The 15,317-nt window shown below is 40.4% G+C and overlaps 1 protein-coding gene across 1 annotated transcript in view; it reads left to right on the top strand.

Annotated features, from left to right (window-relative positions):
• Positions 1–14,841, top strand: part of LOC139308134 (VIP peptides-like) — a 41,454-nt gene extending 26,613 nt beyond the window's left edge. Inside the window, exons 6-8 of the mRNA XM_070931587.1 lie at positions 11,293–11,376; positions 12,238–12,398; positions 14,711–14,841. Of these exons, the coding sequence (XP_070787688.1) occupies positions 11,293–11,376; positions 12,238–12,398; positions 14,711–14,841 (376 nt within the window). The remainder of the gene's footprint in view (positions 1–11,292; positions 11,377–12,237; positions 12,399–14,710) is intronic.
• The last annotated feature ends 476 nt before the right edge of the window (positions 14,842–15,317 follow it).

Genomic DNA, 15,317 nt, shown 5'->3' with positions numbered 1-15,317 from the left:
GTTACAAGTAGTCCTCCGGTTACAACCACAATTGAGCTCAACATTTCTGTTGTGAGACGTTCGTTAAATTAATTTTGCTCCATTTTATGACCTTTCTTACCCCAGTTGTTACTGCAGTTGATAAGCTAGTAACCCGATTGTTAAGTGGATCTGGTTTTTCCATTGGCTTTGCTTGTCAGAAGATCACAAAAGTTGGTCACATGACCCCAGGACATTGCAACCATCATCAATATGAACCAGCTGTCAAGCATCTGAACGTAAATCACATGATCATAGGGAGGCTGCAATGGTTGTAAGTGCGAAGAACACTCATAAATCACATTTTTCAGTGCCGTTGTAACTTTGAACTGTCACTAAATGAACTGTTGTAAGTCGAGGACTACCTGTATTGTAACCTTACAATAAAGGTAGTGTTGGTGCTCATGGTTTTGGTTTCTTGTCTGGTCTGTGTCAAAGGACCAGCAATACATGCCATGAGCATTTCTTGAAACCAAACTAAACAGCTGGAATCAATGACAGTTGACAGGGATCCCCAGCATAGGATTAACATTTGACTAGTTTGGTCTAAGGAGAAAGAAATGTGTCCAGATTTCCTTTTCATAACAGGGAATCCTGGGCATGGTCAGAATTTCATCATCCCCAGACAACTGGGATTGACAATTATTTTAGTTCAGAAATCAGATGTTTTTTTAAAAAGTTGTTTTATAGCTTTGCCCTGCAGGTTAGAACTCAGATAACTTTCTGCTCTTCCAGATATGAAGATATGTCTAGATAGAAAACAAGATATTTGAAAGAAAATATGTGTCTCTTAAAATTGCCAGAACATCCAGTTCTTTTTTATTTATTTACTTTATTTTATTTATAGGAAGGGGCATTCTGTAATCTTTATATGTATATTCCAGGGATGTCCATGGGGTCTGGTAAATGGAAGTCAACATGGTGGCCATAACAGTGTGCCATGAGAAATAGATGATTTTTTTTTTTTTTTGGATAATATCATTGTGGCCACTATTTTGATTTTTTTAAAATCACACTTATCCAGAGACAGCAATAAATATTTTTGAAAGCCTCAACAGTCCAACAATCAAAAAAATATGCCACAAGCTAGCATTTGGTAGGGTAGCAATGCAGGTCTTGGAAGAGATGTTCAGATGCCATGCCATGCCATGCCATGCCTTGTCTTTTTTTTTTTTTTTTTTTTTTTACAAAGATCAAAGCAATCATTTTCCATGGAACACTCTACAGAAGTGAAAATTGGATCTGGTAGAAGCATGATGAGGAAGAGTTATGTGTAGCTCTAACTTCCCTGAGAAGTTCGTAATGCTGAAAAAATGAAAGGAAAAGAGGACAACCAGCAACAAGATGGATGGTCTTAATTTCAATAGCAACACTTGCACCATTGGAAGACCTGAAAGACCAAGTTAGGGACAGATCGTCCTAGAGAAAATCTATATGTGTGGTCATGAGGAGTAGACAGCAAGTTGATGACACGTAATTGATTGATCAGTCAATCAATCAAAGTCTAAATGTCTCAACAGCCAATTTTTTACTGTGTGTTAGTCAAGCTTTTTCATTGCAAATATCAGTTTCTGTTTTGGCATAAAGATGTATTTATAACGCTATCTAGAAATCTCTTAGAGATATTTTGACACATTTGGAATAAAAGATCAGGATAATCAAGCTTCTGTTGTAAATTAATCAAATGTACTAACTAGTACATTTAAAGGGGTAAAAAGTTGTGACAGCAAGATTTACAAAAACTCAACCAAAACAGAGTGGAGTTAGTGATTTATCACAACTGAATTGCTTCTTTTTTATTATTTTCTTATCTCAAAGTTGCTATTTGCTTATTGGAGAAAGAGAAATTTGAGACAGAGCTAAATTGAATAAACCAACTCCTTTCTTTAGAAGTGGAGATTTTTTTTAACTCAGGAAATCCATGTATCTTTCCATATTCCATTTTGGTCTGTAACCTTTTTTATTTTACTGTTTCTGTATTTCCTGGGAGTTTAACAAGGCTGGTCCTATCTGAAAGTCCAAAAAAACAGAAATACTGCATTCAGCTGTTTTTTAGCTCTTGGTTACATTGTAAGGTGGACCAATAAAGCATGCTAATCCTTATTTTATCTATTTTCACATTTTTAAATAATAGACTGCATGATTTGATTTTCCTTAAGGAAATAACCTCTTTTTATTTTAGCAGTCAGAATGCAAACGTCTTACTCCACCTTGCCTGCGTTTTTTTCTGGAGTACCAATGACTCAGGGCCTTCAGCTTGATTTAGCTCACTAAATCTCTCTCTCTGTATCCTCTGTGTGTGGTTAGCTCTGCATCATGAATCAAAGGATTAAAATGTGACACTATTTTTTTTTTTAAAAAAAACCCAAACAAACACTGGACTTTTTCTATCATTTTAAGGAGAGGTAACAATTTGGGTGCTACTGGACAGGGGTGGATTCCACTTACCTTCGCTACTGGTTTGCAACGGGAGCGCGTGCGTGGCACTTCTGCGGATGCACAGAGCTTCCGTGATGACGTCCAGGCTGGTGGGCCAAATTACTATCGGTTCGCAAGATCCGGACCGAACCGGTAGCAACCCACCACTGCTACTGGAGCAGCCAAGTTAGTTGGCGTCAGAAGACACTATTAGCTTTCAAATCACAATATTTGTCTGTCATACCTTGTCCTAATTGCCCTTGAACTTCTATTACAGTGGATGCAAAGCTACAGAAAGCAACCTAATCTCCAGTGAATTGCTCATTACTGCTGGGATGTATGCATTTTCATTTTATTTTTATTTTACATTTTTCCATGTTGGTTCCAATACATTTGTAAACTAATTGGGAAAAACTTGGTTTAGCGATAGCCAAGTCTTCAAAAAAGGTGAGGAGGGAGAGAGGGGGCATGTCTTGATTGATAAATTGCTCTGAGAACACCATGAAACTGATAAATACTGTAAATGCATATCCACAAGTCTAAACTCTTTGGTGCCTTCACAGCTCAGCTACTAAATATATGAAGGTTACAAATTAGGCAGCAGTTCTAGCAAGCTGTGATATACTTCACAAAATGGCCATAGTTTGTGGATGTGAAAATAATTTTGTTGAAACTGTCCAACTGATAAGTTCAAACTTTGTCTTTCTAATGGTTTTGTTCAAGCAATTTGCTAGTGGAATCGTGAGTAGTCCACTTTGGCTCCTGATGATCAACAGAAACATGAGAATTAAACCATTCTTGATTCCATTCCTGAATCAAGGTGTGCTCACTGCCATTTCAAAAATAATATGCAGCTGGTTGTAAGAAGCAGAATAAGTGTGAATTAATAAAAGGGATGGAGTATATTATTTGTAGCTTTCCAAATTTTATTTAAAAAACATATGTTGATATGCAAAGGATCTTTTAAAAGTCTCTCATTAACTTTATATTCCATAATCCATTTGTTGAGAGCAATCATGTTACTGAATTGTACTGAAAAACAAGATGTCTTGCTGAGAAAATGCTTGTTGGGGTCCTCCCACTTGCCTCCCCTTTTAGGACCATTTTGTTCTTGACTGACATATTGGTTTCTTCCAGTCCTTTGTTCTCTCTGCTTCCACAATGTAGGGGAGAACTTCCCAAAGATGGCTAAGCCAAATTATGACTGAAATGATCCAAAACTTAGGTAGGTGAATATTTATTTGCTTGTTTTAATGAAACAACTGTTTAATTTCCTGAGCCAATTCAAGGGACTTATAGATCCTATGATCTCACACCTTTCCTGACAGCTCCTGATTCACTTTTGTCAATGTCCCCTTTATACAGGGAGAAGAAAGGAAGCAGCAGTAGCAATAGGAATGCTTTGAAGAATAACTGGGATATGTGGGACCAAGATAACAGTCACTGAAGAGCAACAGAATATAATACAGAATAGCAGAGTTGGAAGGCACCTTAAAGGCCTTTTAGTCCAACCCCCTGCTCAGCCAGGAGACCCTATACATTCCAGAGAAATGACTGCCCAATCTCTTCTTGAAAATTTCCAGTAATGGAGCACCCACAACTTCTGGAGGCAAGCCATTCTATTGGTTAATTGTTTTCACTTTCAGGAAATTTCTTTTCAATTCTAAATTGGATCTCTCCTTGATAAGTTTCCATCTTTTATAACCTATCCTGTCCTTTTGAGAATAGGTTGACCCTCTCTTCCCTGGTTACCTCAAGAAGCAATAAAGAAAAACTTCAAAAATTAGTTCTGAACCTAGCAAAACTGTCCTGCCAAAGCAGATAGAAGAATGAAGACTTCTTTAGAATCTGCACCTTTCACTTCTTGGGGTTTAAAAAGAAGCAACTTTATTTATTTATTTATTTATTTATTTATTTATTTATTTATTTATTTATTTATTTTATGTGATTTGTATGCCGCCCTATCTCCATAGACTCAGGGCGGCTCACAACAATAAAAACAAACCCAATAAAACATAAAATACGTACAAAATACATAAATGTATGAATATAAATTTAAAACATATATTAAAACCCATTAAAATAGTCAAACCCCCTCAGTCCAGGTTGGGTGATGTAAACAGCCATGTTTTTAATTCACGGCGGAAGGTGTGAAGGTCAGGAGCCAACCGAAGCCCCAGGGGGAGTTGATTCCAGAGAGTGGGCACACCCACAGAGAAAGCTCTGCCCCTGGGGGTCACCAGCTGGCATTGTCTAGCCAACGGCACCCGGAGAAGGCCCTCTCTGTGAGAACGTACCGGGCGATGGGAAGCTGTTGCTGGTTGCAGATGGTCCGACAAATATCCTGGGCCTAAGCCATATAGGGTTTTATAGGTCATCACCAGCACCTTGAATCCCAGCCGGAGGGCAACCGGTAACCAATGCAAGTCGCGCAGGAGAGGTGTAACATGGGAGTATCGGGACCCTCCCATCACAACCCGCGTGGCCGCATTCTGCACCAGCTGAAGCCTCCGAGTGGTCCTCAAGGGCAGCCCCAGGTAGAGAGCATTACAGTAGTCAACTTTGCTAGGACATGATTCCTTTAACAAAATCATCCTTGTTATTAATAATAAATCTTTATCTAGAAATGGCTTATCAGTTGATTTTTCCCCATGCTACTTCTTCTATATTTCACAGATTTAAACAAACCCACAAAAACTCACCCACTGTATTCAAGAATACTTTAATTTGGCACCTTCTCAATGTGAGTCTAAGATGACCTCAGGATGAAGTTCATGAATGATGATTATACCATGGTAAAAATACATTGTTTTGGGGTGTGTGTGTGTGTTCCTAAACAAGACTGGTGGCTTACAACTGAAAATTCAGTAATTAAAATGAAAATATAACAGAACAGAAAAGTGAAGTATCAAAACAAAGCAACACAAAATAAAGAAAAAACAAAACAAATAAGGGACTACATAAACACACTTTCCTCAAGACCTGGGAGAACAACCAGGTCTGTGACAATTTCCTGACCACCATAAGCAGTGGTGGGTTGCTCCCAGTTCTGTCTGGTTCTTTAGAACTGGTAGTACAAGCAGCAGGAGGCTCCGCCCACCCACCCGGACGTCATAATTGATGATCTGCGCATGCGCAGAAGCAAGCATGCGTGTGAGCAAAGTGAGCATGCTCCCGTTGCAAACCGGTAGTAAAGGTAGGTAGAACCTACCCAGTGGTGGGATTCAGCCAGTTCGCACTACTTCGGGAGAACCGGTTGTTAACTTTCTGAGCAGTTTGGCAAACTGGTTGTTGGAAGAAATCATTAGGGCAGAGAACCGGTTGTTAAATTACTTGAATCCCACCACTGAATCTACCTCTGGCCATAAAGATGGGAGACTAAACCAGCTGAAGTTGGCACACTGGCCAAGGCATTACCCTGGCCTGTAAAGAGAGTCAAAGGAGTGTCAAGGCTTGTCTGGATGAGACTTTGATGATTTAGAGGCAATAGGTAAGATTATTCTTGGCAGAGCCTGGTTCTGGCGGTTTTCAAAAAGATATAAACTCTGATTTGTCATTCCCACTGGGCTTAAGGTGTCTTCGAAAGGGATTTACAAGAACCATCTGACATCTGTTTCCCATGTCTTTACTGGCATTTCAAAATCTGAAAACACAGTGACGATGCTTTAAAAAGAAATCTCATGAATGGAGAAAGCATCACTTGAACAATTTCTCTTTTAGGTACCACTGTAAAAACTTCATTTCAAACTGGCAACATTTATTTTTAATATACAATTAAGCACGCTTCTCTCTCTACTGTGCTCTAAACCGACCACGTAACAGGATGACTGTTCACATTTCATGAAGGAGGAAAATGGAAAAAGAGGCTGGATAAATATAAGTTTACATGTAGACAGAGATGGCTGATATTTCATCTTATTTTATACTGCTTAGGTGGATTTTGTTCCTTCTTATATTTCTTCTTCTGTGATTATTGATTTATTTATCCACATTTAGAGGCCATCCAACTTCTTAGTGACTTTGGTGCACTTATAACAAATAACCCTATATAGAGATACAAGCAGTGGTGGGTTTCAAGATTTTTAACTACCGGTTCTAGGGGTGTGGCTTGGTGGCGTGGCGTGACTTGATGGGCGTGGCAAGGGAAGGATACTGTAAAATCTCCATTCCCTCCCCACTCCAGGGGAAGGTTACTGCAAAATCCCCATTTCCTCCCGATCAGCTGGGATTTAGGAGGCAGAGAATAGATGGGGGCGGGGCCAGTCAGAATTTTTACTACCGGTTCTCCGAACTGTTCAAAATTTCCGCTACCGGTTCTCCAGAACTGGTCAGAACCTGTTGAAGCCCACCTCTGGATACAAGTAAAGAAGGTCTCTGGACAACTGGAGGGACACAATATTTTTTGTATACTATTATATTTATTCTTTAGAATTTTTTTCCTCACTAAACTAAATCAAACCTCAGCTCAAAGTTCCTGCTAGTTCTAGCTGTGTTATTGTAGTAATCCATGGATGTTTGGGCTCTTCTTTCCAACAGGACCTCTGCTGTTGCATGTCCAAACATCCATCATATTATCATTGCAGCATTAAAGTAGACCACGGGACAGCAGTACCTCAAAGACAGCAAGAAAAGGAGATCCCTTCATTTCTTCCATTTCAATTTTACAAGGAGATTCCACGTAAGAAAGTTGTTGTGATATTCAGAAGATAATGACAGAGGAAGGGGCCTCATTTAGTGAGGTGGATTTTGAACAAAAAGGGCTGTGAAGATAAATTGTCTTGTTTTCTCCTTTAAGTTACAAGCTAGGCTTTAATGAGTTGGAGCTATAACTAAATATTTTCACTACCGTACCAGTGATTGGAATCTTGTGAAACAGGTTTATTGTTTATGAATACTGAATAATGCCATGTTACAAACAGGGCTCTATCACTTTATTTCATAGCAGTAATTGAAGTTTGTCAAATGAAACAGCATTGAAAGATAAACAAGAGAGAGAGAGAGTATTTTCATGGAGACTGAAAAAAATAACACATTCTGTCATTTAATTTTAGTTCTTCCAAAAGGCATCGTTCTTTCTTACTCTCACAAAAACAAAACAAAAAAAAATTGTTGAAATGGCTCACAGAATACCTAAGTTCTGTCAATATACATTTCATAGAGTTGAATAGTAATTGCTAATATTCCCTGAAATATCTGCCTGTAGTTGAAGCAGAAAGACATTTTTCTCAGAAGCTGAACGTATCGTCCCATTTTTAACATTAAAGTACCCATATATTAGCTTTTAATCAGGGCTAGAATTTCTTTTCTTCCTTGTTAGAATTGGAATGTTCTCCAGCTGAAGCAAAGTTCTAAAAACACAACTAAAAAATTCTATGGGGCAGCAATGTCCGCAGGAAGCATGACTGACACTTATACATTAGATATGAGATTTGGACATGCTGTCAAGGCATCCATGTTATCTGTTTTGACACACCCATATACACCCATACTTCAGACACTGCAGCACAGTTCTGGTTACAAATGGAGGAAAGAAGGATACAGTAACTATTAAATATTTGTATTTATAAACTGATGAGAGAGAAAAGGATGATAAGTCAATTAACAGCTCACAATGGGGAATACACATGGAGAAGAATGTACTAGCTCCAGATGTTTGCCCTGTTAGGGAACAAAAGCCTTCAGGTATAATTGATTAATAACAGAATAACAGTTGGAAGGGACCTTGGAAGTCTTCTAGCCCAAACCCTAGCTCATGCAGGAGACTCTCTATACCCGTGATGGCAAACCTATGGCACACATGCCACAGGTGGCACGCGGGGGCCGTATTAGTGGGCACGCCAGCTCAGCTCTGGGGTGCATGTGCACACCAGCCAGCTGATTTTTGGGCCTTCTGGGCCCTCCAGAAGTAGGGAAACAGGCTGTTTCCTGCCTCTGGAGGTCCTGGGGGGGTGGGGAAGGCCCGTTTTTCTTTCTTACCTGGCTTCAGATCGTCTCTGTGTATCTGGGAAGGGCGAAAACAGCCTTTCCCTCTCCCTTGGAGGCCCTACGGAGGCTGAAAGGGCCCATTTCCTGACTCCCGGTGGAACAGGAAGTGATGTTTTTTGCTGTCCCCAGCCTCCAGAGACTCCTAGAGAGGCTCTAGAGGCTGGGGACAGCAAAAAATGTCACTTCCTGTCCCACCGGGAGTTGAGAAATGGGCCGTTTCAGGCCTTTGGAGGGCCTACGAGAGAGTGAGAAAGGCTGTTTTCGCCCTTCCCAGGTAAATAGAGAGGATCTGGAACCAGATAAGAAAGAAAAACGGGCCTACCAGGCCATCATGTGCCAGGAGCGGGGGGGGGGTTGCACGCTCATGTGCATGGGCATATGCACGCGTGACCCTCCCCTCTCCTGGCACACGATGGCAAAAAGGTTAGCCACCACTGCTCTATACCATTCCAGACAGGTGCCCAGTCTCTTCTTAAAAGCCTCCAGTGATGGAGCAACTTCTGAAGGCAAACTGTTGGGAAATTTCTCCTAAATTCTAAGTTGCTTTTCTTTGATTAGTTTCTTGCCTTCTGGTGCTTTGGAAAATATGTTGAAACCCTCTTCTTTGTGGCAGCCTCTCAAATATCAAAAACGCTGCTATCATGTCACCCCTAGACCTTCTTTTCAATAGACTAGATAGACCCAATTCCTGCAAATGTTCTTCATAAGTATTAGCCTCCAGGCCCCTAATAATCTTTGTTGATTAAGATTAATTTCAAACTGATCTTGATAACTTGCCCTTAATACTGATCAGGAAACTCCTGTGCCATAGCAAACTGCTCAATTAGATTCTCAAAAAGTCAGACAATATTTGTTCAGAATGGAGGCCATCTGGATAACCACAAGGAGATATCCGTTTTTTGCTGGATGCCTGGTAACCCTAGGCAAAAGAGTTTGACCTGACAACTAGATTCACCTGAAATCTCAGTCAGAGATTTGATACAGAAAAGCCTATTTGTGTACTCATGGCTTTTCCATTCCTGCTTATTTTAAACTCCCTTCATTCCTATACTCTATTTCTATTTGTGGGGAGGAGCTTGGGAATGGGGAACTGTGCCATCTAGTTATTACTGCTTTTAAACAAGTCATCATTGCATTCTTATGATTGATTGCAAAACACTCAGAAATCTATCAACAGACCCTAATCTCCTATAAGGCACTCCTGCTTTAAATGTCTGCGGAGACTTAATTTAGTTCTCTATAAATAACTTTCAAAATATTTACTGTCTTGAGTTGCTGATACAAATTACAGATATTTTCGGTGCATCTGTCTTAAATGTATGAAAGTAACTGTCCAAGTGACATTGACACATGGTATAAGACTTAGTGTGCTTATTTGAGTCAATGCAAAACAACAACAAACACTAGCTCTTTTTGACATGTGTTACCTCTTATTGTTTATCCCGATTCTATTAGTCACATGAACATAAAGTGGACTTGATTCATTAAACAAGTCCAGAATATTGTATTATAAACTTTCCAAGTGACAATCTTTTCATTCCTCTCCTTTGTTTCCTTTCATTAAAATCAACTTTTAAACTAAATAGTTCATCCTACATTAAGAAAGTTAGCTATCTCTCCAGCTAAAACATATTAATTTTTAAAAGCTGGCAGAGTTACTGAGCAATATTAGAATAATCAGATTATAATTTCTTCTAAAGACTGGACTGAAAACACCGTTGGCCTTTGATATGGAAGACCACAACTTTTTTAAAAATGTTCACAAAAATCTTCCTGATGAAATTCATCTGATATGTATTTTTGAAAAATTACGTGTAAACAGTATTGCTCTTTGGAAGAGGAACAGAATAGAGGGACATAAATAACACCTACTAAATAGAATCAAAATGCAAGTTCAAGCTTTGGAGTCCTACAGCGCAGTGATATACAGATTTAGTTTGGATCCAAACTGATGATTCAGATAATAGCCCAGTTCAGCTCAATACTGGAGAGAATATAAAACCAGGCAGAAACTCAAATCCAGAGCAGGATTTAGGCTTGTGATTTTTCATGCCTCCCACTGCCAAATCTATATGTGGCAGCTTTCTGTTTTTTAAATTCATTTTTCACGTTTGAGGGGATAAAATCTTTAAACCAATGAAATTGTTAGGGAACTATATGGACAATTTAAAACAGATATCTACATTTCACTTTATACAGGTACTGGATATATTATTGACTAGTTTTGTTTGCTCAGACAAATTTCAAAAAAAGATCCACGACTAAACTTATGTTAGTATCCCCGAGAATAAATCCCACCAAGTTTAGTAAGGCTTGTTACAACCTGACTGCTTTTTTAAATTTTGAACAATTCTCAACTTCAGTGTGCAATCATTTTTGCCTTTGAGCCTTTCATCAGGATCACAGCTTGTAGCAGTTAAGATAAAGAAAACAACACATGCTCCCTAGTCCGACACCTGCAGAAGGGAAAAATCCACAGTGGCTCTCTAAAAAAATTCTCTTATGATATCTTTTGGCAGAAAAATCAAATGTCTTGGATTATAATGATGTCACCGATAAAATGGGCCATTAGGCCATCTCTAGGTGAGGTACTCTTTATATACCCTGCCTTTTAAAAAAGAATAAACAAGTGGCAAGGGATCTGTCAGGCGCAAAGGATTGGGATCATACGTTAAGTCACAGCAGATGATTTATTCAAGCTTGTACACAAGAATCTAGTCAACTAATCATCAGCATTAAATTGGCACTAGATAAGGGTCAACAGAATTCAAGAGGGGCTGGACGTGGACAATTTGTGGCAATGTAAGGACTCTAAACTGATGACTTGTTTAACTCCACCTCCCCCCAGCTCTGCTTGCTCTTTTCTTACAGGATACCAGTTGCTTTGAACTTTGGCATAGACCAAAGACCTAAGAAGATGCAACTCAGCAGCCAGCTGGTTCCAGAAGGTGTGAGGTGTGTGTGTGTGTATAGGGGCTGGAATTGACTTTGCCAATTTTGGCCTAACATTTTAACCACTACTCTCTGCATTTTCTTGAAGCCTGGGGATGATAGTATATATTCTTTGGAAAATAAAAAAAAACTTTTCTGTACTTCTTTCCCCAGCCACATCATGTCTAAAAAAAGCTTCCACGTACACAGCTATAGGCTTGGGAGAAGGTTGGGATATCACATCTTTGCAAGCACATGACCCCAGAATCATTCCATGATGCCTTGAGAATAGGGACTCCATGAGTACTTGGAAAGAAAGAGAAGGCATTGGCTGATAAAGGAGAAGTAATTGAAAAGAATATATCCTTTCTACCAAAATGACGACAGTGAGTATTCATAGAATATTATAACCGTTTTTCAGTTTGCATGTTGGCTCTAATAGGTATGAAGGTTATCCCTGCACTTTAATACAAAGATTATGTTTGTGATTTTAAATTAGTGTGAATAGAATGAATCATATAAATTATAGAGAAGATCAAACAAGGGTCACTGAAATAATAATAAAAAACTAGAAATATATCTCTTTAAGGCAATTCTAATAGAAAGTGCCTTTGAAGCATTGCTGTATTATTATTGCGGGTACTAAAAAAAAATTATAGCAGGCAGGTTTTGATTTATAAACAACCCCATTAATGTGATAGCTCATTGCTCTATAAAGTATAATACAATGAAATATCAATGTTATCCAGTGAAGTCTGTTTGTTCAGATCGAATAACAGAGTTGGAAAGCATAATTTTAAGCTGTTGAATCCAAATCCTTGCTCAATGCCAGGATCCAAATTAAATTCTTCCTAACAGATAACTATCCAATTTCTGCATGAATAGATCTATGGTGGATTGTGTCTGCAAAAGAGGACATGGTGTGACATTCCAAGGAGTTGAACGAGACAAGAGACAACACTCAAGAGAAAACACTCTGGATCTGGCTGTTTTGGCTAACTATCGTCCAGTCTCCAACCTTCATTTTATTGCGAAGGTTGTTGAGAGTGTGGTGGCGCGGCAGCTGCCACAGTACCTGGATGAAGCTGTCTATCTAGATCCGCTCCAATCCGGCTTCAGGCCTGGGCACAGCACGGAAACGGCATTGGTCGCGTTGGTAGATGATCTCTGGAGGGCTCAGGATAGGGGTTGCTCCTCTATCCTGGTCCTATTAGATCTCTCAGTGGCTTTTGATACCATCAACCATGGTATCATGTTGCGCCAATTGGAGGGGTTGGGGGTGGGGGGCACCGTTTTGCAGTGGTTCTCCTCCTACCTCTCTGACCGGTCGCAATCTGTGTTGACAGGGGGGCAGTGGTTGACCCCGAGGTGCCTTGTTTGTGGGGTACCGCAAGGGTCGGTCCTCTCGCCCCTTCTGTTCAACATTTATGTAAAGCCGCTGGCTGAGATCATCCGTGGCTTTGGGGTGGAGTTCCATCAGTATGCTGGTGACACCCAGCTGTACATCTCCACCCTAGGCCACCCCAACGATGCCCTTGAAGTGATGTCCCGGTGCCTGGAGGCCGTGCGGGCCTGGATGGGGAGAAACAGGCTCCGACACAACCCTTCCAAGACCGAGTGGCTATGGCTTCTGACGTCCCAATATAGCCAGCTGGTGCCATCGCTGGTTATTGGGGGCAAATCACTGGCCCCCATGGAGAGGGCTCACAACTTGGGCGACTTCCTGGATGCACGGCTTTCTTTAGAGGAGCATATGATGGCCGTGGCCAGGAGGACTTTTTATCAGGTCCGCCTGATATGCCAGTTGCGTCCCTTTCTGGATCCGGACTCCCTACACACGGTCACTCAGGCACTTGTCACTTCCCGCCTGGACTACTGCAATGCTCTCTACATGGGGAGAGCATTGGGGTGCACCTGGAGGCTCCAGCTGATCCAGAATGTGACCGCGTGGGGGATTATGGGAGCGATGGGTGCTCCCATGTGACACCTCTCCTGCGTGAGCTGCACTGGCTCCTAATGATCTTCCGGGTGCGCTTCAAGGTGTTGGTGACCACCTTTAAAGCGCTCCATGGCTTAGGGCCAGGGTATCTACAAGACCGCCTTCTGCCACCAATAGCCTCCCACCGGCCAGTACGCTCACACAAAGAGGGCCTCCTCAGGGTGCCGTCCGCCAGACAATGTCAGCTGGCGACCCCCAGGGGGAGAGCCTTCTCTGTGGCGGCACCCACCCTCTGGAACGACCTACCCCCAGAGATATGCACAATACCAGACCTCCGGACTTTTTGTCGGTCCCTGAAAACTCATTTATTTCACCTAGCTGGGCTGGCTTGATCCCATCCGTTCGGTTTTAATTTGAAATTGGTTTTAATTGGGTTGTTTTAAATTGTGGGCAGAAATTATTTAATTACCTTTTAAACTGTTTTTAAATTTTGTATGCTCTGTTTTATCTCGGCTGTTTACCGCCCTGAGTCCTGCTGGAGAAGGGCAGTATAAAAATCAAATCAAATCAAATAAAAAAAAAACCCCACAGCTTGAAACTAGATTGGAATCAGAGGAAGAGATTTAACATAGCTACTCCCTAGAATCTTGCAGAATAAATCAGAGTAAGAATAGTAAGGATTTACTAATAAAGGAGAATATTTATAGTTCAGGGTTGACATGAGGAGTCCTTGGTCCTTGGTCCTCTCTGAGCTTGCTTGTTTTCTTGCAGAGATTTCATTACCCAAACTAAGTAACATCATCAGTGCAATGAATGAAATGTCTACAAGAAAAAAAGCAAGTTCAGAGGGCACCAAGGATTCCTCAGTAAGGATTTAGTCTGACAAGACTAATGTCAGGCCCACCCGTCTGACGTTTCAAAACCCGTCGTTACCGGTTTGCTCATGGGCACAAGAGCACTCATGTGTGCACACAACTCTTCTGTGCAAGTGCAGAAGCATCCAGGTGGGTGGGCGGAGGCTCCCACCACTGCCGCTACCTGTTCGTCCAAACCGGGGTGAACCGGTAGCAACCCACCACTGGCCCAGCCCAAGAACAACATAAAGCAATCCAGCCAAGGTTCTGTTCTTTATTTGCTCACACCATGTAAACAGAATCTTTCTTTATGGAATTTATTGTGAGAATCCGATTGTTGTAGAAAGAAATACAGAAATGTAGCACATAGGTACAAAAAAATTAATAGAGGCACACAAGTTGAATTTGTACTTATTTTGCTATAATTTAGAAGAGCTGACATATCACCCTTTCCACCATTGTAATAGTTACTTTACACCATTTTACTTTTGCTTCAAAGCAGATGAGATATTGTCCCATAAAAAATTAACCCAGTTTTCCATGAATATCTGTAATCTTCATTCAGAAGGAGATGGTCATCTGGAAGCTTTCCACAATGAAAAGATTGCTTATCTAGATGAAAATGAGAACTTCCAAACACCTGGACAAACACTTGTAAAGATAAACAAGGGAGAATTCATGTTAAGTACAAAATAAAAGCTTTAATAGCCTCTTTAGACTCTTGAATGAGCTTTGAACTCTTGAACTGAGGAGTTTCTTGAATGATGATTGCAATTAAACTCCCAATGTTTCTTTGCTTGTATTCCTATATGTGAGATGTTTTAATGATTAGTGGATTAAGGATGTCCTTTTTGCTTTCACCCTTAAGTGCTGATGCATTTTTGGAACAACCCCATTCCCAAATCTAACATGATATGTAAAGCAGATTCAATCAGAGTAGTTGACAGAGCAGAAAATTCCCCCTAATTACTGATCTGAAGGCTACAGGGCAGTCATGAATGTTAAGCTTGATGTCCTGTGTAATCAAAATGTAAAATGTCAATCCCTAGTTCTTTCCATTAATCTGTTTTCTCCATAACCATTTATACAACTAGCATTAGCACTATAGATAAACTTGAGAACACTCAATTTCCCCCCTAAATGCTTCTAAATAGAAAGAATGAACCCAACTA

This window comes from Pituophis catenifer, unplaced genomic scaffold (assembly GCF_029215685.1).
Source record: "Pituophis catenifer annectens isolate HBS135680 unplaced genomic scaffold, rPitCat1.0.hap2 SCAF_1, whole genome shotgun sequence".
Lineage (NCBI taxonomy): Eukaryota > Metazoa > Chordata > Lepidosauria > Squamata > Colubridae > Pituophis > Pituophis catenifer.
Note: the sequence above shows the minus strand (reverse complement) of the source record. Positions and strands in the feature narration are given on the sequence as shown.